Source organism: Equus przewalskii, chromosome 21 (assembly GCF_037783145.1).
Source record: "Equus przewalskii isolate Varuska chromosome 21, EquPr2, whole genome shotgun sequence".
Lineage (NCBI taxonomy): Eukaryota > Metazoa > Chordata > Mammalia > Perissodactyla > Equidae > Equus > Equus przewalskii.
The window spans coordinates 30,057,243-30,081,785 of NC_091851.1; the positions used below are offsets into that span (position 1 = coordinate 30,057,243).

The window sequence follows — 24,543 nt, forward strand, 5'->3', positions numbered from 1 at the left end:
TCATCAACATCACAGGTAATACCCAACGAGCACTTACCCTTCAGCAAACACTGGGCTCACTGTCTATTAAGACATTTATCTCATTTAATTCTCCCAACAATGCCGTGAGGAAGGTATCATTACTACTCACTCTTCACACATGAGGATATGGGAGCATGGAGGAACTAGGTAACTTTCTTCAAATTCCTTGGTGCAAACTAAAACCCCAGAGAGTCTGGCTCTGGGATAGCCTCATATCTTCCGTGCCACATTGCCTCTTATGTAGCACAGAACCAAGCATTATAGAAGTTTATAAATGTGTGTTGAGTAAATTGGCCCCGGAGCACAGCAGTGGCTGTAAATTGGTGTGAACAGAACAAATAGGAAGTGAATTCTAGCCTCACAAGTGTTTTGTGGTGAGTTTAAGAGAAAGGCTGAGGGTCTTTATTCCAAGACCACCAGTGACCTCCTTGCTGAATTGGGGTCTCTAATGTATCCTTGAAGCACCCTGGTTTTCCCATGAGCATGACACTCCCTGAACAACAGGTCATATAACCACTGTCTCCTATAGTGTCCATCCAGCTGCTTGCAGAATTCCCCAAGAGGCACGCTGTGAGGACAGGTGGGGCTCTCGGAATGGAATGGATACATACTTAAGCAGTTGGCAGCGATGCGCTTTTTCCATTCCCTTTATTAACTCCCATTGACTTCCATTATAAAAATGAAGATGCATTCCCATGGGATAAAACATTTGGCCTCACTACTAGACAAAAATGACCTGTACGAAGGAAACAAATCCTTTCCAATCAGCTGTTTAAAGGAAAAATGGTAATGGATGAGAGGACCTGAAAGAATAATGATAATCGTCTTCGGAAAGCAATGTTGAACCACATAAAACATTAAGCAGGAAAAAAAAATACCTTTCAGGAAAAAAAATGGAGGAAGTAAGCCCAGCAAAGGAGTTGAAGCAAATGTGGGCATTCATTTATTTATTTCCTTTTTTCACCCATTTATTCATATTTTCACCATAAACCCCTGATTTGTGCTGTATGCATTCTGCTCGGTACAGGGGGAAAAAGACAAGCTAGAAGATACTCAAGAAGTAATATCAGGAGGACTCATGCTTGGGTGGATATGGAGGTGTTATAACAGAGCAGTGACGACACGGACATTAGCATCGAGAGCCAGCATGGTGCACCGGCACTGGTCTGTGGCAGCAACCCAGCTCCACGGTTCACGAAGTTACCTGGAGCTAGCCATTCAACCTCACCCTACCTCAGTTTCCTCATCTGTAAGGTGGGGAAGATAGCAATCTCTGACACAAAAAGGTTGTTGTAAGGATTAAATGAATTAATATTTGTCAATCACTTAGCAATGGAACATAAATGCAGTTCTATCATTTGTTACCTGCAAAAGTTTGGGAAAAAATCAATTTCTTCATCTGTAAAATGGGAATATGCATGTATATATCATATATACACACACATACACACGTAGAGGTATACAAATATGTCTATGTATCTAGGTACATAGGTGTATATCTAGGTATGTATGTGTATATATGTGTGTGTGTGCGTGTATACATATGTATGTGTGTAAATATGTATACCTAGATATGTATGCATATATATGTGTGTGTGTATAACATAAATATACAAAGTGTTTGACAGTGCCTTACACCCAGAAAACACTCAAGTAGCTATGTGTTAAGCACTATGCCAAGCTCTATGTATCTATCTAATTTATATAATTTTGTTATTTTATTATTATTTAATAGGGAATCAGACAGGAGGATATAACAAATCTTTTATATATTTTAAAAAAACACTATTTGCTAAGCCCCCATCATGTGCAAGACCCTGGGTTTCTATAGAGAAAAGAGATAGATGTGGCTGCTGTCCTGGAGGGTGCTTGTCCTGAGCCTGTTGTTGCGGCTTGGGGCAGGTGAGCGGACGACGGTGTCTCAGACACAGCAGATTAGGGGAAGAGCAATGTGGTGGGGGAGTCCATGAGGTCGGTTTGGGTTTATGAGGGTAACTGGAGGACCGACAGGAAGACACGCGGGTTTGGAATTGCGGGAGAGAATGGGGTTTGTTATGGATTTGCGGGGTCTCAGAAGCTGGATTGGGGGGAGTGAGGGCACCAGGCTGCACAAACGGAGTGAGAGGCAACAGAAGGTGAAGAATAGAACTCTTGATAACTCTAAATTTCTTAAGATGCAACTAGAGAAAAAGTTGCAATGATGGAGACTGAGAAAAAAGTCAGAAAAGTAAGAGACTGAGGATTCTGCAAGAAATATAGACAATATAGAGGAGCGAACAAACAAGATCATGTTCTTGAGGCTAGAACACCAAAGGCATTCGCCCAGGAGCCGAGAGACCTGCACAGGCTTCGATACATCCATGTCGACAGTAAATTAAAAAGCCAGATTTTGAGACAGTTCCCACATCATGAGGCTCCTGCTGTCCAGCAGCTTCTCATTTCCTGAAATTTGCTCACATTCGGCTCTTACCAATTCCTTAATTTATAGTTTACTAAGAGTTCTCTCCCATCTTGTCGGGGCCTCATCATGAAGAATCAGACAGAGCTGCGGTCATTATCTCCCTTTATAGAGGAGGAGGAAATGGGTTCAGAGAGGCTCCATAATGTCGGAGGTCTTGCAGATTTATTGACATCCTGCAACGTACTTGCTGTTCTGTACCTGACCCTGGCCTTGGAGAATTGTGTCTTCTGAAATATATTTTCAAAAATTATGCTCTCCAGGGTCTTCGAGGAGCATTTTGGATCCACATGAGCCATGACATATGGAGAGTTAACTTCCTTAAATCCTTTGGAAAGTGAATAAATAAAGAAACACATTGAGGACTACACCAGGTATTAGAGCGTTTTTACAGTGGCGGACAGAAAGGCAGAGAAACACGTCACTGTGTCATTACATCCCGCCCTCTCCTCTACCCGCAACAGACAGAGCAATCAGGGTGAGTCTCCAGGGATGGCCTGGGCAGCAGCCAGCACATGCTTCCTTCCCTGTGGGGGCTACAATTACCATGTCCAGTGGTCCATGGTACACATGCCATCTCTCGTGTTTTCACGTATCACTGCTGCTGACTTGGGACGTCAGCTTCGACTCTGGTGCCCTTCCTCCTGTAGTTCAGTCGGACCTTCTTATTTCTGAAGTCAGCAGCTTCCTTAAAGTGTAAAGACACAGGATGTCATAACTCAGACACCAAACAGCAGGAGCCACCAGGGAGGGGAGGGAGGAATGAAATGATGTTGTATGGCTGAGCTGAACGAGGCATGTATGTGGTGAGTGGGAGCCTTGGGAGGATGAAGCTGAGGATGTCAGGCACCAAAGCCACTGTGATGGGTGTCCAGTTGACACCTCGTATTTAAAGTCCAGCGCATATGCAAAAGAGGTGGAGTTTGGATCTGGGCAACCAGAGCAGGGGGTAGAAGGAGCTGGATCCAGCCCCTTACTAGACACAGATAGCCAAGAGGTGGTCAGGCTCCAAGAGGACACTAGCGTGCTGCTCAGTAAACCGAGGCTGACGCTCTTGTGAACGAATGGAGCCCATTAGAAAGATAGGGGACGGTGGCATTTACAGGCTGCACACCAACAGCCAGGTGCAAAGGATGCCAAGAATCTGGCAGCAGACTCCTTTTACATTCCACAACCAGGTAGGCCTGCAAGGTTGCTCAGATCAAGATTAATTAGTCTGATCTTGTAGCTAGTAGCAGCCAGGACTCAGCCGAGAGGAACCAGGAGCTAGGAGACCTAGCCCCAGAGAGGGGCAGGGGCTGGAGTCAATGAAGGCACCAGAGAGGGCCCAGTGTCCGTGCTGTCAGATGCACTGGAAGGGAGCTGCAACTCCCAACTCAGTGTATTAACATGTGTCCAGCTGTCTTGGTCCTATTTCACAGGATCTTTAATGTGGCAGACATTTGGCCGACTGTGACTTTGAGGACAAATTTTCCTCAACTTATGATGAGGTTATGTCCCAATAAACTCATCATAAGTTGAAAATACTGTAAGTCGATAATGTACATAATAAACATAACCTACCAAACATCATAGCTTAGCCCACCTACAATTGGGCATAATCGTCTAATGCGAAGCCTATTTTATAATAGAGTGTTGAATAGCTCATGTAATTTATTGAATACTGTACTGAAAGTGAAAACCAGAATGGTTGTCTGGGTACAGAATGGGTGTGAGTGTATCAGTTGTTCACCCTCATGATCACATGGCTGATGGGAGCTGCAGCTGCTGCCGCTGCCCAGCATCGTGGGATACTGCTGGCTCCGGGAAATGATCAAAATTCAAAGTCGGAAGTCTGGTTGCCACTGAATGTGTATGAATTTGGCACCATCACAAAGTCAAAAAGTCGTAAGTCAAAACCATCCTTAGTTGGGGACCACGTGTATTTAAATTACATTACTTTTTCCCATAAAAGTTCAAGTTTTAGATAGCTTGCTTCATTCTTTTAAAAACATTTTAATCACGATAGAAACATATACCTTTAGTATACATATATAAATAGAAGTGTAATAAACATATAGAAAAGTATAATACACATACACAGTGTACAGCTCACCGAATTTTCACAAACTGAACACACTCATGTAACCTGCACCCAGATCCAGAAATAGAACATACCAGCAATCTAAAAGTCCCTATAATACTTAACTCTTTATTAAAATATATATATATGTATGTATATATATACATATATGAGAAATTCTTGCCAACCCCAAGAAATACCTTTCTGACTCAGGTTGAAAATGAACAAGGAAATACCATGTGATGTGTGGGTTTTCACTCTTTCCTGCGCTTTCTGTACAGATCTATTCTACACAGGGAATTATACCTCGTCTCCAACTTGCCCAACAAAGCCCATGGAGATTCACTTTGACTATGCGGAATGGACCCATAGGCGTTCACAGTGGCTGCTCTGCTATGACGTCGCTCAGGAGTCGTCCCTGTGCCTGGCTGAATGGCCCGAGTCCTTCTGATTGACTGATGTCCTGCACATCATCCTTCTAACCTTGGAGGCAGCAGCCAGCACAGAGTGGGTAATTTCCGCAACTGGCACTTACACTTTTCGTGCGGGTTCCAATAGAGTGCTTGACACCATTCCTTTACAGGGCATGGGCACCTTGGAATTACTAAAGAGTCTGTTTCCAGGGTATTTTGAGCCCAGAGTCTTTGCTGAGGATCAGGAATGGGGCATGGGGGGCGGGGTGTGGGGTGGAGTACAAATATTCCTCTGAAACTGTATGCAAGGTTTTCAGTGTTTTTCTGGGGAGATTCTCAAAGTTACCTAATATCCCCACACCCTGCCCTTCTCTCTGAAAGATTAAGAACCTCTCTATTTGCGAGTTATTCGAGGGCAGGGACATTGATCTTCGACTTGCACCCACACTGAGATTTTTTCCTATGTTCCCAGCCACCAGCCTGTGTAATGGAAAAAACTGGGAATGTGGATCCAAACACACTGCCCTCCCCATATGTAACTCAAGTAACTTTTTCAAACTCTCAGAGCCTTAGTGTTCTCAGCAGTAGAGTGGGTATAATAATGCCCACCACATTATTTATATATGTATATGCATGTCTTACAGGGTTCTTGGCTCATTGAAGATTTCAAAAAGTCCAACCACCTCCACTTTTCTCTCTGATACGTCCAGGGCCAGCTGAGGTGGGGAGGAAAGTTGGACTCTGAGTGATCTGGATTTTTCAGACCGACAGCCAGTATGCAACTGAGGCTGGCCACGAGATGGTCACTTCACCCAGAATGGTCACAGAGCAGCAGAGAGAGCAGGGAATCCTTGTGGGTCTCAGGTGATTAATAAATCTCATACTTCCAGGCTCCTGGAGAGCCCACAGCCCTTTAAAGGGCCCCTCCTGTGAGGCCCTGGTCAATTCGGGCTGTGCCGTGCAGACTGTCAAGCTCACGATTTACCTCCTTGAAACAAGTGTTTTAAGAGCATAAACTCTGCCCGCATCCACCACTGGAATTTGCACCATGCTAGGCACCCGGCATGGAGTCAAGAAGTGCCAACTGAATTTAAAGTTCTTAATAATGATGTCTATGGCTGAGTTTAGCCTGAAATTATAAGCAAAATGGTGTATGTGAAAGCCCATATAGTTCCCTCTGCCCCCCCAGGGAGAGGACAGATAGCTTTCAGCAGATTATCAAACGGTGAGAGAGGTTAATGGTGAGCTCCTTGAAGGAAGATCTACCCCTTGTTCATCTCTATGTGTCTTTATACACACCAAATACTCCATAGACATGAGTTTCAGGGGAACCATCAGACCCTCCTGATTACTCACGATTGACTTACAGGTGCTAAGTGGACAGTGTGCCCAATGACTGGCTTTCTGTCCCAGTAACTACCGCCTAACTCATGCACAGCCCCAGCCTCAGAGGGCGGTGATCCTTGCCCTGAGGTTCTCTTCTACAGAAGAAAAAGAAAGTATATCAGTTAACAACTCCTAGAATTTGATTTAAATTTTCCACTGTATAACCATCCAGACGGCAACTCTAGGAGGTAGAGAGGACAGAAAATAATAGCCCAGTATGACGGTGATAATAGTAATAATAATATCAATAACATCTACCATTTATGAATACATTCCTAAGCTCTACTTCTGCTCATGGCGGTGATCTCCAGATTTCCTTCCAGAACCACACAGATTATCCAATTCTGATTTTAAGTCAAATTGTACAATAGCTGGGCAGCCTTCCTCAAACCCTGGCAAAGTTTCCATTGCCCACAAGATGGCGTTGAGGGGTGAACCAGAAACCTCCAGGTCTGGATGTCCTACGTGAGTACAGTGCTACCCCAGCATAAATCTACTGTCATTCTCCAGCAGGATCTGCTAACAGTTCTGGGCCAAGGAAGGAGAAGGGACCTAGGTAGATGTATCAGTTTTCTGTCATATGCTCAGTTCTACATTGCGTGCTTTGTTTCAGAGCAAACTCCCTAGGAGTTCCCCGGCAGATGCTACAGGTACTTGATAATCATGTGCTAAACTAAACTGAATTGATTTCACCAAAACCTCCTTAGGAGCCCGGCTCATATCTTCCTTATTGAGTTTCCATCTAACCTAGACTGATAACGGTAGGTGCCCAATCTGCTGAAGAATTGATGAAGGATGTTCCCTACAATCCCCTGAATGCTGGCCTTCTCTAGATAGGGTGGGATAGATTTCACATCCAGAAAATAGTGAGGTTACTGTTGAGAGTTGAGATTCTGGGGAGGAAAGAGCAGGGTCAGCTGGAAAGACAGCTGGACCATGAGAACGCTGATCTGCTCTCCAGGTCTACTCCTCCGACCCTTAAGCAAATCACCATGAGCCTCAATGTCTTCATCTTGAAAATAATTGTAGTTGCCATGAATAGTTTATGTTATTGAAATAATCAAATATGCTAAGGAATGCAAATTACCATGCGGAAAAAAAGTCACTATGAGGAATACAAAATGCTATACACATGACGAGAGTATTTATTACCTTTTAGTAGGAGACACCAAATATGGTCAAACATTAAGATTCTAGAGTCAGGTCCGGGTCTGAATCTCAGCTCTAGCATTTATTAGCGGTGTGACCTTACATATATTATGTAACTTCATGAGCCACAGTCTCCACATCTGTAAAATGGGGGGAATAATAGTACAAACTTCTCGGAGTTGTTGTGAGATAAATATCAAGTATTTAGCATAATGCCTACCACGTGGTTAGGACTCAAAATGGTACTACTGATAATATTAATATTACATGTACAACTTTTATGCCACCTATATTGTGAGCAATGGTATGCCAACTTGTACTGACTCCCATGAGCCAATTGTGTGGATCTCTTTCCACTTTCGTGCTCAGTGACCTCTCTTTGGTAGCCTGAAATTGGACATGGTGGAATGTCCAAGTGCCATGAAAATTGCCAATGCTTCAAATCTAAATTGTTCTTTTGTTTTGTTTTCCCACAGAGTCAGTTTACCAGTATCCCCATGGTTATGAATATTGAATGTGTTTTAGTTTAGGTTCACTAGAAACAGTTCCTGAGATAGAGTTTCATATGCAAATAAGTTACTAAGGGAGTGCTCTGGAGTGAATTCTGTAAGGGAGAGAGGGAAGCAGCGGAGGGCAGGGGAAGATGGGGGTTCAGACGAAGCCTGAAGGGCACTGCAGAGAGTTCCCACCTTGATGCCAGGGGGCCAGGCTTTTATACTCCCGTATTAGTTGGCCATTAACTACTGACCACCTTCTAGGGGGAATGTAGCTTTCCAGGCACTTCTGGGTGAGACAGCTCCTGATCTCAGAGTAATTCTCTGGAGAAGTGTCCAGCTGTGAGTCACTGACGTCCAGTACTGCTGAGCGGTGGATGCACCAGCTCAGTGAAGGGGATCTGACTGGGGAACCAACAGCATCTTCTACAATACAGAAATAGATCATTGTCCTAGACATTTGAACTAGGATAGGTTTAGGAAACCACTTCTCCTATGTGTGTAAAGCAATACAGAAGGATTGTTTATTCAATCAACAAATATTTATTTCCGTGAACTACATTCCTGGCATGGGATCAATGCTGGGCAGTTACGGGTAAATACAATCAGTTGTGGGATCCCTGCACTGAAGGAGTTTGCATTCCAGCTCTAGAGACAGCCATTAACCAAAGGTGCCCGCAAATAACCGTGCATTTACGATGGTTGCTGTGAAAGGGAAAAGGAATATAGTACTCTTGGGTGTAAAGAGAGGGATTTGGTAGACAAGGAGGCCCCAGAAGGCTTCTCTACAAAAGTGACAATTGAGCAGAGATCTGAAGCATGAGTTGGAGCTTTCTAGGTGCGGGAGTGGGGTGGATCTAGAAGCGGGAGGGACTGACATCAGGCAGGAGAGTGAATCTCCCTTGGGTCTAGCTCCAGGGCAAGCTTGTGCACGGAGATTAGTCCTTGAGACCCAAGGGGTGGGATGGCTCTGAGAAGCCAGGCGAGTGGGGAAATGAGGAAGCAAGGAGAGTTAGCTTTATTCTTCTGAGAAGGACCATACTTAGAAGGCAGGCCAACTCTTCCCTATTTCTACTGAGATTCTAGAACTCTCCATTTGGAAAACAAGACTATTTTTATACTCTTCCTATTTTCTAAGATTGGTTACTTTCTGTTTTTCTTTGATGTTTAGAAAAGTGCCTTTTGAAAATCCCCTCCTGATTTAGCTGTGCCAAGGAAAGGAGGGTGTGTCCTTACTGAGTCCTGAAGCTAAAAGACAGAGGAGTGATAGGTTTCTATATATACACATGGGTGTGTATGATGCATATAAATGTGTGTGATCCTGTGAGCACATGGGCATGAGTGTTTGTGTGTGTGTGTGTGTGTGGGTCTGCTTCGGTGAGCAGGACTGGGAGGTAGAGAGTGGAGCTGGGGGAGAAGAGTGGCCAGGCAAGTCCTGGAGGGAGGAGGAGGGGGAGGGGAAGAGTTCATTGCTGCTGCTCAGCCCATTATTAAAGAGAAACAACATTCCCAGCAGGAGGCAGAAGGGCAATAAAACCAGTGGCTCCACAATTTATGATGCTAACTGAGATTCCATAGTTTGAAGCTAGACTATCCCCAGAGCATCAAGGTCAACAAGTCGCCAATGCCCATGCTCCCAAAGAGCTCCCCCGTGCCCACCTATTAATCAGCCCATTGCTGAAAATGCACCAACGAGCTTTGCCCTGGAAACATCATTAATAAACAGGGACAGGCCAAATTGCTAAGAATTCCAGGATAAGGGCAGGAAGGCAAGGAAAAAAAATATTTATATCCACATATGTGCGTGTTTGCGTATGGGGTGTAGCCTATTATGTATACCGGGCCATCTATTACAGAGGTCATATATAAATGCGTCTATTCATTTTCCATATATTTTATATTATATGAGAGATTTTCAAGCTTTAGAATCTTGCCAGATGGAATTAGAGCAATTGTTCTTCTGCTGAGACTTGGGGAAATTAATGAGGTCCGCACATGGAGCCATGAGAAAATAGAAATGTTTTTTCTTTTTTTAAAAAAGTGCCCAGTTTCCAAAAATACAGCAGCCACAATCCCAGAGAGAGCGATCAGTTTAGTGGCTAATCTTGAGGCCCATCAGTGGCCCCAGCATATCTTTTGGGTTATTGCAATTCTGAATGGAGCTTTAATCAGCTTAGCCCAGCCTGGGCGCCAAGGGCCTGCAGGCAAAGGGCATTTTCCTACAAATCCTCTGGAAACCATCTCCTCTACTCTAAATAAATGGATCATTCTCTCTCTAGCTCCATCCTGGAGCGCAGAGCTTAACTTTCTTTTGTGTTTAGGAAAGAAAGCAGTAAGAGGGAGGAAATCTATGCAATCTGAGCCCCAAAGAGCATTTTCTTTGTAGTGAGTCTTCAGTATTGTCTGGGAGTTTGGACCCCAAGTTGGAAATCCCAGCCCCGAAAATGTGTTTCTGTTTTAATGTTCTATCGTCAAAACTTTTCCTGGATTCTCTGTTCCCGTCAGAGACCACCCTGAAAAGGCAAATCTGTGCCACTTTTGTCACTCTCCAAGTCCCATGGGACAAGTCTCTGGCCAACATGGTGACCTCCCATTCTGATGGCTTGCCTCATAGAATGCGGGGGGTGGGGAAAGGAGAGGCCAGCATCGGGTCCCCGCCTGGGTCGGATGAGCCAGCTGGTCCCAAACAAAGCCACTGCTGGCTGGCTTCCTCCCTCTGCTCCAGTCTTTGCCTCCAGTTTGGAACAGGAAGGGCTTTTTGTCAGCAATCACCCCCAAAGGGTGTTTTCCTATTGCTTAACAGACCTCAGAATCAGACATGCTGTCTGTTTTCCCGGTTCCTTGGCTCCCTGCAACCCTGTCTTCTGTTTGGGGCTGCCTCAGAGGGAATCCAGGGAATTTATAATGTGTCGTGTTTGGTCTGAACAGCAGAAAATGGTTCAGGGGTAGATTTTTAAGGGGCTTTTCTTGCTAGCAGTGTAGGGCAAGGCATATATATTCTTTTACATCCGTGTGTATCGAAATGATATTTGGGGGATTTTTTAAACTGCCATTTATTGAGCAGGTACTATACACTGACACTGTATGTTAAGTATTTACATCCATCACACAATATCCTTTGATGAAACGGAAACTCAAAAGGTAATTTCCCGAGATCCCAGAATGGGTAAGGACAGGAGTTGCGGTTTTAACCCAAGTCCGTCTGATCCAGAGCAGGCTCTGTGTCCCCATGAGTCCTATTCCACAGTCATCAAACATCAGAACTTCCAACAAACAGAGTTAAGCTCACTAAACTTTGACATCTTAAAGGTGGACTATTGACCCTGTCAATTGGCTAGTAGTAGAAAAGAAAGAAGAACTCAAGGAAGACAGAGTTCTTTGTTCTGTGTCTCTGTGTGATGAAAAAGACGGGAGGGGGGGCCTTTCCCCTTCTACTCTAGTCTTTGCAGAAGGTCTTTACCTTCCTCACTGAGCAAACACGGAAGGCACCTACTGAACCACCAGGAACGGAATCATTCATTTCATTACCCCAAATGCACCCTGGGCAGGAGTGATCATCTGAGCTGGGAGCATGGCACCTGGAAGATCAAAGGCAGCTTCCATCTAAGAACTGAGCTCAGTACTTGGCCAACACCAAGGCCCTCATCATGGGAGTCCCTGAGAGGGTTGGGTCCTCTGCACACAGCCAAGCTGAGTGCAGCTTCCTGGGCTGGCACCCCTAGGAATGGATCCTGACTCACAGACTTCCAGAGAGAAAAAGACGCAAGCCGTGGAGCCAAGGGAGATGGGGAGGACAGCAGCTGCTGTTGTTGTTTCTTTCTCATCTTCTTAAGGCTAGGGGGAGGACCCATGGTGCTCCTGATGGCTGCTGGGACGTGAGCTATGTTCACTGAATAGAAGCATTTTACTTTTAATTAAAAACACAGACTCTCTGACCTTAACAAGCTGAGCTAGAGAAGGAGGAACCCAGAGGCAAGCTTCAAGGCAGCTTTGGGGAAACTGAATTTGAGTTCTACTAAACAATTTCGTGACCTTGAACAAGCTATGTTATTATGCTGTGCTTTGGTTTCCCCATTAATGTGGCTGGCACTTAATGATTCTTGTTGATCTAAATTGTTATAAATGGGATTTTCCGACCCAGCTCTAAGCAGTGGCTTTGACTTCCATGGTATCTTCATTATTCATATTGCTCCTCAGAAGGAAGGGAAAGGAAATGAACACTAGTCAAGAATTTACTCTGTACCAGGTACCATATCAGATACTTTGCAATCACTCATCTAGTTTCATCTTCATCCTACATGTCTTTAGCCCCATATATAGAGGAGTTTCGGAGAGATTTTGAATGTCACCAATGAAATGAAGTGCTACAGTTCAGACGCGAGTCTGTCTGACGCTTGTCTATGCTCAAGCTCTCTCTGACTCTTGGGATCATACTTACACGTTTTTACACTCACACTAAAAATGAGGAATGATTCCTCTTGTGCTGCATGTACTCTATATTTCTCCCTCTGTATTACTTCCATTTGCAAATGGACCCTGGACCAGTTCTTTGCAAATTATTATCTTCATGTCCAGCTGTTCACTCATCTCCATTCATCTAAGCCTAAAGGACTGAACAGGACACTTCAGCTATCTCCTTTTCACTTGAAGCTAAATGCTCCCAATCCAACTTGTCCTTGGGCCTATAGCTAAGACTATGGAGTAGAGTAGGTAACAAGTGGTGTTAGCTGGGTACGGCAAATGAGCATGCCTCACCTCACGCTCCCAATCCACTTCCTCTCCTGACTTCCCGTTTTGGGGTTGATAGGATGATATTCTATCATCAACCAAAGTTGTTGGGCCAATGCCATATAAGGCCTCCCTTGGCCAGGGCCTGGGCCTCAGGAGGTGCCCAGATGACCCAGGGTCATCGATAGGGGTAGCAAGGATGACAATTGAGAGGCGCAGCAATTTCAGGAAGAGAAAATTAACTCAGTGGTCATATACCAAAAGCCAAGTGGTCATTCATTCATAAAAAGACGTTACTTAGCCTTTCAAGAGAAGTGAGCCACCAGTGCCTATAGGAGAGAAGACTAAGAAAAAATAACCTCAATTTAACGGGGCACTTCATCCTCCAGCTTCGCACTTCTTCCTGTAGACTTTTCATTGGCCTCCCTACTCCTTTTATTGCCTCAAAGCAAACGTATTTTCGTGTGATGGAGCGTCAAGGCTTCAGGGTGTCAGGCCTTGTGTCTGTTCCTCTATTGTTTACTAAGAGACAACGCACCTCGAGGAACTCTTGAGTTTTTAAAATCGGATTTTTTTTTTCCTTTCTGAACAACAGGCTCCTGCTCTGTTTGGCTCTACCCGGTTCTGTCTGGCCGAGCTCTGTCCTCTGAAATAACTTCCCTGCCTCGGTTCTCCTTCTCATTTCCAAAGCCAGTCCCTTCCTGCTTCTCCCTTGGTTTTGCTAGTGGAACCCCATGATGTCTGTTCCAGCTGTGTATAATTACCTCCCTCAGGCTTTTAGGGCTGAGTGACTCAGCACTGTGCCTTGTTTTCTGTTTTTTTTAAAGGAAGCACAATATTTATTTAACATAGTCCTGCCATTATCACGGCCACTGGAGGCTGATTCATGTTTCCCTTATATAGGCAGCACCTACAGTTCTCGAGTTACATTGTACGAAGGAGTCAGATCTGGGAATTAGAAGCAAATGGACTTGAAGGCCACCTCTAACTATCTGTGCTCGTCATTTAGCCTCTCTGAGCCTAGTCTTCTCATCTGTCAATAGGAGTCATGGCACATATCTCACAGGGTTTTTATGAAGGTAAAGGGAGAAAATGAATGTAACAGGCCTCATGCAGAGATACCCACTGGATTGTTTTAGTCCAAACGTATTATCTCTTTTTTGTCTCAAATATCCAATCAGCAATTAACTCATACAAATTCTTCCTTCCAAATGTTTCTCATATGCTCCCAATTTAAGGTCATAATTCTGAGTTCTGAACTTTTACAATAATCTTGCAACTGATTTTTCAGCTTCTCACCTTTGTCTTTTTTATATCAGGTTGATTTTCCTAAATTGTACATCTCGTCCCTGCTCACGTGTCAGCACCCAACCCTTCAAGATCGCTCTTAGCTGCAGGTCTGCCTTTTACCCCTGCATTTTGTGCCGTCTCTTTGCTTCTCTATCCCCTTGTTTCCCATGTTCTTTGTTCCCCCCACTAACTATATATATTGAACCAATGCACTCTGTAGTGACACTGGGAACAAATAAAATTCAGACCAAACATTCATGTACCTTTGGACACCAAGAACCATAGTAACAAAATGCACAATGAAGCAGCCATAGAAATAAGAAGGAGGCATCAATGGAAGCGCATTCATAAGATGAGGAGACCTAGTCTCACCTTCCTCACCCAATAAGCCCTTGCAGGAAATGTACATAGGCTAAAAATAGAAAACACCAGTTTCTAAAATATCCACGTGATGTCTACAAATATCAGCCAACATAGGAAATCTCAATAAGTTCCACACTCAAAAATCAATTAAACAAAAATTTTTGCACTATTCAGAGCCCAACTCAACTTCTTCCTTTTTTAGAGCGCCATGCAATGTGGACATGATTATGTCTCTGAAACCCAACTGGCCTTGTCTCTCATTGAGAGGGCTTCCATGGTTCCTAAATGCACCCCTCCTTTGTGCCCCATCTTAAAAAATTACAGAAAGTTTGTCTCATTCATTCATTAATCCATTTGCTCATTTGGTCAGTCATTCTTTTATGCATTCATTCATCCATGTAAAATATTCATCCATTTAAGAAAAATAAGCACCCAAAGGCATCCCTGATAACTAATGCTTACTGCTGGATCCACTCCATGGATGGTTTGCAACTTAGCAACTCTGTGTAAGCAACCCATATTGGACAGTGTGCTCCATAAGTTATAGGGTATTAAGAAAAGCATATTGGGACATGCGCTTCATGAAAGAGGTGAGAACGGGGCTAGCATCACATCTTCTACCTATTTTGAGATGTGAAGAGCATCTTGACTCCTGGCCTCTTCTCTGGAGTCACAGGGACCCAAGTCTCTCACGTTGTGCTCATCGCTCACTGAATGAGCATGAGCAGCCCAGGTGGCCATGGGTCCTTGCCTGGTCTCTCCATGATCCCCATCTCACCCCACTTCACCTGCCTGACTCCTCTCCTTTGGCTACCCTTGCCATCCCAGCCAGGACCAGCCTTGCCTGGAAGGACCCCATCCTCTGGGACTCTGAGAGGTCTTCCAGAGTCCTCTGTGTCCTCTGTGCCCTTCGCAGGTGGTATGTCTGGCACTCACCACCGGTAGATACAGCCTTGCCTCCCCTTGTTGGTCCCAAACAAGGCAGGCTCAGCCTCACCAGGAAGTGGGCTTTCAAGTGAGTTTTATCTCTCACACCTGACTTTTGCTGCTTTGATACGCCCTATCCCCCACTACATGCCAGTTGGTATTAAGGATCTGGAGTTCAGAGATGAGTAAGACATAACATATACCCTTTAAAGAATGTTTAGATTAGTGGGAAAGACAAACTCCTTTGCATAATTATACTAGACACAATGCAACTTGACAAAGGCTCAGATGACGAGAAATACAATTTCTTGGGCTTCCTCTGCCAGTCAGGAGCCACATCTGCTCCTGATTCTCACTCATTCTTTCACTCAGCAAGTATTTATTGAGCACCTAATATATCCTAGCTGCTGGGAATGCGGTAGCGAAAACACAGACAGTTTTCTCTGTCACAGAACTATAGTTTAGTAAGAGAGACAGAAAATAAATGATTAAATAATTACAACTTGTGATCAATTAATTCATTAATTTAACAGATATTTATTGAGTACCTGTAATGTCCCAGGCACTGTTCTCAACACTGGACACAGTGACAAAACTACATGCATTTCCTACTTCTTAGACCTTCTAAAGAGCAGTCAAGAAACAAGATAAAGAGGTGACAGAGACTGTAATATAGTGGTAAATGCTAAGGAGAAAAATGTAAAGCCAGAAAAGGAGTAATAAAGTACAAGGTGAGGTAGAGGGTTTGAAATGTTGAATGAGGGGTCAGGGAATGCCTCCCTGAGTCAGTGACTTTTGGAAAAGGACCTTGGAGCAGTGAGGGAGTAAGGCCTGAAGATCTGAGAGAGGAGCATTCTGGAAGAGAGAATGCTAAGTACAAAGGCCTTGATGTGGGAAAGTGGGTAAAGAAAAATACAGCAGGGCCATGAAGAGCAGGGACACCTACTTAGAGTGTTCAGCAAAGAGCTCTGTGATGGGACGACCTTTGAGTTGAAGTGGGAGGCTGAAGCAGTGTTTCTACCTGGCTTATATGACTGTAATCCATTTAGGATTTCTGTTTCTCACTCTGGCTGCTTCCTATGCCTAGAACTCATTCCCGGGAACAAGCCTGCTCCAATGGTGGCCAACTGCTTCCGGCTCTCTTCTCCCCAGAACCTCTATGCAGGCTCCTGCTCCAAATGAGGATGCCACTCTGGCATAGTTATAGCCTGAAGAGTTCTGATCCCGCCGCCCCCACCCACCTCCACAATGCCCCATGGTAGAAAGGAGACTAACCTGGAACCTGTCCGAGTTCCCCACAACCATTTGGACAACTCGGACCTCTCTCTGTACCAATCGCCAACTTCCCAGCTGGGCAAGTTCCCTCCATTTAGTCCCAGCGCCTCTTCCTCTTCCAGAGGCTTCATGCTTCTGCGGTCCCAGCATGCCTTGCAGCTAGTCCTTGGCCAAGTTATGACACATTCACACTTCCCTGAAAAAGAAAAAGGCAGCAATATAGCTTCTGGAGACTTGATTATTTATGGGGCTTCAGTCTACTTGGAAAGCCTACAGAGAAAAACGACAAAGAAACATGAGTTATGACGAGTTGCGCTCAGTTCTCTTTGCCATTTACTAGCTGTATGTCTCTAGGAATGTTGACTGCGCTGGGCCTCGATTTTCTCATTTGTAAACTAGGAATTCCTTTCTCACTTCACAGCTTTTGAAGGATTCAATAAAATAAATTAATTGAAGTACCTGACACATAGTAAGTGTTCCAGTGAATATTTGTTGAATATGAAACTTCAATCTCCCCTTCAGTTTATGCCAGGGGTCAGCAATCTACAGCCTGTGGGTCAAATACGGCCCATGACTTGCTTTTATAAATAAAGCTTTATTGGAACACAGCCACATCATTAATTTACATGCTGTCTGTGAATGCTTTTGTGTTACAAAAGCAGAATTGAGTACTTGTTACAAAGACCACATGGCCCACAAAGCCTAAAATATTTACTGTCTGGTCTTTTATATAACAAGTATGTAAACTCCTGGTTTATAGCAGCATGGGACACTCTAGTGTTATGGTTAAGCACAAGATCTGCAGTCAGGCTGCCTGGGTTCAAATGCTGGTTCTATCATTTACTAGCTTCGGAACCCTGAGGAAGTTATTTAATTTATCTGGACCTTACTTTGCACATCTGTAAAATGGGAATATTAATTTATCACGTTGGGTTGATGAAAGGATTAAATGAATCAATCTAGTAAAGTGTGTAGCACACTGCCAGGGAAATGGTTATTATTGTGAATGTTATATAATATTATTACATATGCTGTTCAAACAGTTCCCCCATTAACTGGGGCTAGGGACAGTCATCAGAATCAACTTGAAACCCAAGGATCCTGGCTAAAATGCTATTGGCATATAAATATTCCTCAAGGTGCCTTGTGTATGGCCCAGGCCCCAGGATCTGGTCCCACCCTACCTACTACTGCCTATGGCTGCCTCCCATCTTCTGCTCCCTCATAGAAGCTACTCGGTGATCTGACTTGAAGATTCAGACCTCTTGCTGAGGCTTTCGCTGCCTTGCCCTCGGCAGGCGTGGGCATGAGTCACCGCTGAGCCCAGGGTGCCAGTGAGAATGCACCTCCCTTCAGTCTGGCTTCGTAAAAGCACCTGGAACAATGATTGGCGCGCACTGCACACCCTCATTCAGCCTTGAAGCTAATCACACCACAGGAGGAGGGGCATCATCTAGTGACCCCTGTGTGCATTTGAGGGTTTGACCTTACAGCTGAAGGTCAAGGGCTACAATGACAGCTCAGATGGGGAGCTGAACTGAGACAGGCAAGAACAGGTGCTTAACGACTTGGGTGAGACCCAGGCAACTGGAAACCCTGGTGCTGGGTACTAAAAAGTTAAAACCCAAGAGTTCCTGTTAAAAAAACAAGGCCAGGCAGATAGGCATCAATAGCTCCTAAGGGATCAAAAGGAAGGGGGTTGGACACAGATCCAAAACTACTTTTCAAGAGAAACTAGAGGGATGTCCAAAGAGACCAAGAAGAAGAGGAAATGTGTCTGTGTATGTGTGAGTGCATGTGTGTGCATGTACATTCATGCACAAACATGTATCCTCTAAAGCCATTCAGAGATAAAATGGCACAAGACAGCAAGGATACATTTGATTTATCCACAATGCAAGACTTCTAACATTTCTAAAATGATTGACTCCAATTTTCTCCCTTAGAAGATTAATGACACTATTTCTGAATTAACATAATCTAATAAAATATTATGTCTGTTCTATTTTGGAATAGCATTTGTACAAAAAGTTTTAAAAAGTTATGAATTCAATCACACAAGTTTACATACCATGTTAATTGGCAAGATCACAACCTCATGATAGCAGATTCACCCCAGATCATGGGAGACTCATGCTGCCACATCAAAAGAACATACACTTTTGAGCAGCTATCAGAAATTCCTGAAGAAGACTTCCCATGAGAATCAAAAGACGTTTGATTAAGAGCCAAGCCACCTGTGGGGAGTGTAACCGAAGCTGCCACCACTTCACCCTAAATGGATAAAGATATTCATGCTGCAAAGCAAGGGCCCCAGCACACACCCCAGGTGTGGCAATATTAGGAAGTAACACTACTGTCAAGGAATGCAGGTGATTATTGAGTTGGTTTGAGCCAAGAAATTGTCTTTAGCAAATGATTACACCTTCTGAAAAAACAAAGACTTCAGCCACAAATGCCAGAACTATCTTGCCCCAAAGTCAAATAACTTTCTATCTTAAATAGCCAGACTGGCCTTGGTGAACTTTTCAAACAGGTTATCAATGCATTCGCTAAGGAAAAAACAAGTCAATTTCTCCTACTAACACATTCTTTCTCTGGCTTTATTATCACTCCAGGTACAGAATGTTGGGTGGGACAACTGAGTCCCAAAGAAGGACCTCCGAAGTGCCAGGACACAGCCTGGGATATAGTAGGCTCTCAATAAATTTGCGTTGACTTTCTGATTGACTGGTTTCCACTTTGGGCAAAGAAACCAGTCATTTATGCATTACCTGCTGCTCCTCCTGTGGAGTGTTCCAAATCTGTTTCTACAACGTTCCCTTTGCTATTAGGAAGTCAATACATTTAAATATAATATTCTGGCGGAAATCAGCAATGACTTGAAACAACTTCTGATGAACATGAAAGAAAAAATTGCCAAAGTGGGACTGCATTTCAACATCAAGAAGACAAAAATCATGACTACAGAAGAACGACGCGACTTTAATGTAGACGATGAAGATGGTGAAATGGTTAAAGGTTTTGTTTACCTTGGTTCGGTCATCAATTTAAATGAAGACTGCAGCAAAGGAATCAAGAGAAGACCGAGACTTGGAAAGACAGCGACGAAAGAATTAGGGAAGATCATTACACATAAGAAGCATCATCAGAGACCAAGGCCAAGACTATCCACACCCTCTTATTCCCCAAACACTATGCACGGGTGCGAAAGCTGGATGCTGAAGAAGGCTGACAGGGAACAAATTGATTTATTTGAAATATGGTGCTGGAGGAGAGCTCTATGGACACCCTGGACTGCCAGAAAGGCAAACATGTGGGTCCTAGAGCAAATTAAGCCCGAACTATCACTCTAGGCAGACAATGATAAAAATGAGGCTGTCCTACCTTGGGCACATCATGAGAAGGCAGAATTGTTTGGAAAAGACCATAGTGCTGAAAAAAGCAGAAGGCAGCAGGGTAAGAGAAAGACCACACATGAGATTGATTGACTCCATAAGGGAAGTCATAGGCAGGTGTCTGAGGAAGCTGATCAGGGCTGTTGAGGACAGGACATTGCGGATGCCACTCATTCACAAGTTTGCCAGGAGTTGGAGCTGACTTGATGGCGTGTAACTACAAATGACGTTCTGGAAGATGTTTCTTTTCCTGATGTCATCTAAACGAATTATCCATTCCAGCTTAGAGATCAATTAGACCTATGCTTTCATTTCAGCGTGTCTGTCTGTCTGACAGACTGGTAGCATGTTTGCACCGTACCAGCCAAACCCTCTGCAAACCTAACCGTGTCCAGAGGTAGAGGTCGGTGTGCTCAGGAACGTGAGCTAGGCGGTTCAGGGTGAGCATGATGGAAGAGGGGCATACTATTGCAAATTTAGCAAACGTTTTGAAAAGACATCAGCTTCCCCATAAGCAGGCAATTCTTCAGGGTTAGCAATGGAATGCTCACTACATTGGCCTGCACTACATTCCCCTACAGGAGTGGGGAAAGGACACGAACAGGCTGCAGATGGTATCTAAGGACCACATTTTGAGGCTGGCCCTTGACTTCTCTCATTCCAGCAGGCTCCACAAACAGAGGCTGCAGAGAACAGAGAGGAGAACATGCCGCCTGGAAGCCAGGCTCCCTTCTCCCTCCTTGAGGGCATTTAACCACTTGCCACTTTAGAGATGTCCTGCACTAGGCCTGATGTTGTAGCCAAAGATGGGATTCAGGTTGCTGAACAGAGTGATGGAAATGCTCCTCCCCAAGGCAGAAAGATGGTTTGAGTCAGCTTTCAAGGTTCAGCAGTAGGTACTTTGAGAAGATGCTATTTAAGATCACCTTTGAAAGGGAAGGTGTATGAGGCACATGCCCGCAGTGCTGGCCTGCCTGAAAAGTGTGGTCCCTGCCCTTCTTTCTCTTCAGGGGATGAGGCAAATAGATCCCTCTAATGGCTGCCACGTGGAGGTGACTCCCTTCATAACTGATCATGCGTACTGAGGGCTCCCACGAAATGAAGTCACTGGAGTAAACTCATAGCCCCCAGCGAGTCTGCCTCAGGCATAAACATTTCCCAAGTGCCCACTATGAGCTCAGAGTAATGCTGGGTGATTTCAGAGGAGCCGCCTATTATTTCAACTTCTATATCACATTTGGTCCCCCCGGCAGCTTCTCACACACGGACTTCAGGGAAGTTTCCTATTAGGTCCAGAGTCAGGTGCCAGGGATATGGTGCTGAGCAAAACCCAAGATGGATAGCTCAGAATCTAATAAAAGAGCTCCTCATTCATCAGATAATCACATCGACAAAAGTGCTACTCCAAAATGAGTTAAGTGCTTAGAGGGAGAGGACCAGGGTTCTAGGCGGGTTCTGGGAAGCATAGCATAGTGGTTAAGATTAGAGACGTTGGAGCCAGTCGGCTGGGGGTCAAATCCTAGCTCTGCCAGTTTTGCTATGAGATCTCGGCCAAATCATTTGGTCTTTCTGGGCCTCATCTGTAAAACAAGGATAATAATAGCACCCACATCATGCGGCTGTTGTAGGATTAAGTGAGATCATATTTGTGAAATACCTGGAATGATGCAATATAAGTATGAAGCTGAGAAACATTTGCTGCGGAGCCCTGAGAGGGGCAGACCATTATTCCCACCCAGCTGATGAGGAGAATGGAGCTCAGGGAGATGGTGGGACCACCCCAAGGTCACACACTCTGTGTCAGGGGCAACTACACCTGCTACCCCCCAAATCTGGCTATCTGCTCCCTTTACCGCGCCACCTGCTGGGTACAGCCTTGGAAAGGGCTCACTGTCACCTCCACAGAAGCAGCCTCATTATCGTAATACATCTCTGTTTAAGAAACATAAACCACCCTTTGGCAGCTTCTCAAGTAAATGTCAGAGTCAATAAAGAGCTCCCTCCCCTCACCCCACCTTCTCGCCTTTACTGCAAGACCCAGCCTTACTGGGAAACACATCAAGCTTACCCAACAGGTTTCCCCCACAGCCGTGCCAGAGCAGGCAGGTCCCAAGGAGCCCAGGCTGGGAGGGCCCACTCTTCGGGCTGCCAATGCCCCCTCTGACCTTGCGCAGGCCGCCTGCCTTTCCTCCTGTCTGAACCTGCTGCCCGGGTGGGGCTGATGTCACTAATCCCGCCTGGGTAGCTGCAGGCCACCTCAGGCTCCCAGCAGCAATTACCCACACCAGCAGCGCAGCCCCTGCCTCCTCCCCGCTGGCGTCTCTTCAGCCATGGCTGAGAGCCCAGCTTAGTAAAGGAATGGCCCGGCCCAGGGATGAGTGTCCCCGCCGAGCAACCTGGCCCAAGCATGACAAGTAGCATCTGCACTTGTCTAGCCTGGCAATGAGAGCCAGGCCAGAACACCAAGCTCCAAAGCTGAGACTCTGGAAATTAGATGACAACATCAGAACAGGCCACAATTCTCTAAGGAGTTACTCGAAGAAGAACTCACACCCAGTTCCCAATCTGTGAGGGTAAACGGCCCCTCGGAAAAGTATTAACTATGCCTACCCTTCCATTTCTAATTAGCAGCCTCCTTGTACCCCTAGACTATATTGGGGACAGACCATGTTCACATTCTCCTAAGATGGAAGCTAAGGCCACGTCAGGAATTGCCCAAGGGCTCCTGAGGACAGCAAAGGGCTTCTGCTTTACCTAAGAAAGCAAGTTCTTAGCTTAAAAGGAGCAGAACAAGCCAGGGGACTCCAGAGGGCAATCAGATTTAGCGCAAGAAAAAGAATTAAAATAAAAGCAATAACAATAGCTGACTTTTCTGAAGCTCTCCTTCTGTCTTAGGAACTATGCTAAACATTTTTACACATGTGAGCTCATTGAAACCTCACAACCACTCCAGAAGGTTGATCTTGATGGTTTCCACTTTACAGATGAGGGAGCCTGAGTCTGATGGAGAAGCGACTTGCCCAAGGCTATTCAGATGCAATGTGGCAGACCTCAATCAAACCTTATATGCCTATCTCCAGGACAGACCCTCAAAGGAACAATGGGAGCCAGGGGTCTCCCTGCTCCTCCTTGTGGGCTGTAGGGTCATGGTTCTACAAACAACAGGAACTAACCTCTTTGCTTCTGTTGCCTTCACCTGGATCTCTAAGGCTTTAGATCCAATGCCAGACATGTAAATTTGGCACATCTTCATCAGGTGCTTGGAACTGACAAAACCCCAGTCATTGACAGGGTAATGGGAAGCATGGGAGTTTTGGAGTCCGATATGGGAATTTTTCCCAGCCATGCAACAAATGGTCTGGGTGGCCTTGGTAATGGTCATACACTTCTTTGAGCCATAGGCTTCCTATCTATAAACCAAAGGTAATCATTATTACATTCGTGAACAGGGTAGGGGTGGGGGCAAGGTAGAATATACATCTGAAATGCATAGTGGGCTAGATTGCAAACTCTATGAAGGCAGGAAGCAATTTATGTCTTATCCCTGCTATATTTATAGCACCTAGTCCTCTGCCTGATATATACTTCACTCAATAAATTTCTGTTGAAGAATCAATTTTATAAAGTTATTTGCAAGTGTACACAAATATATGTAGAGGGTTATGTATACAACCAACAGAAAACATGCACATGACCATGGATGGGGCATGGCTAAACGAATGTGAGTACTTGCATGGAATAGATTGTGAAAAAGGTACTTAAAAAGACGGAGGCAACTCTGTAGGTAATCACGTAGAATGATAAGCAGGGTATATAAACTAGGGGGCCGGGGACTGCAGAACAATTTGTATTTATAGTAACATGCTTGAAAAAAGGTCAAGAGAAGAATCCATACTAGTCTACTAAGAGTAGTTACTTCCACTGCAGATTAAAATGTCAACAAGGGAGGTTTAGGAGAGAAGGAGACGTGGCTGCTGGTGTAGGGAGATTTTCACTTTTTACCTTGTACATTTTTGGATTGCCTAATTTGTTTTGACAAAGAGTCTGAGACACTTTTGTTATATAAAAACGTAATCAAAATTAGCCTTATATCTTAAATAAGTGAATAGAAGAATAAATAAACATCTCAAGCGCCAAGCATAAAGCAGGCCCCATAAATGTTCATCCCCTTCCCTCCCTTGTCCCTAAATGGTATTTATCACATCTCTGCATCTCGGTGACCGGAATGAGACATGCAAAGACATGCAAAACCCTAGTAAAGTCAGTTTCACCCCTCCGTGTGTGTGGCCCTGCAAAATCTGACAGCACCCAGCCTTCCAGAGTTTTCTGGCTTTGTCTTAAAAGGACACATGGGCTGAAAGCACAGCCACTGGTTTGTCCCAAAGCAGAAACAGAAACTTGGCTGCTTTGGCCAAATGTGAAGTAAAAGGTTTGGGTGGGCTCCTGGGGCATTTGCCTTAGAAATAATTCTCATCTGAGGTTCTGGTGTGGCCTTGGTGCAAAGGAATATTCATTATTCCAAAAAGTCTTACCAAAAAGTTAAAACTCCAATTTGCGAAGCTAAAGATCAAAGAGAGAA

General features: G+C 44.7%; 1 protein-coding gene across 1 annotated transcript; it reads right to left on the reverse strand.

Annotated features, from left to right (window-relative positions):
• Nucleotides 1–652: 652 nt before the first annotated feature.
• LOC103562273 (uncharacterized) lies at nucleotides 653–23,310 on the reverse strand. Its single transcript, XM_008537295.2, has 4 exons — nucleotides 23,138–23,310; nucleotides 22,033–22,286; nucleotides 16,567–16,762; nucleotides 653–3,167 (listed from the first exon to the last, which is right to left on the reverse strand). The coding sequence occupies exons 1-4, from the start codon at nucleotides 23,308–23,310 to the stop codon at nucleotides 3,131–3,133; spliced, it is 660 nt and encodes a 219-aa protein (XP_008535517.1). The 3' UTR covers nucleotides 653–3,130.
• Nucleotides 23,311–24,543: the final 1,233 nt, after the last annotated feature.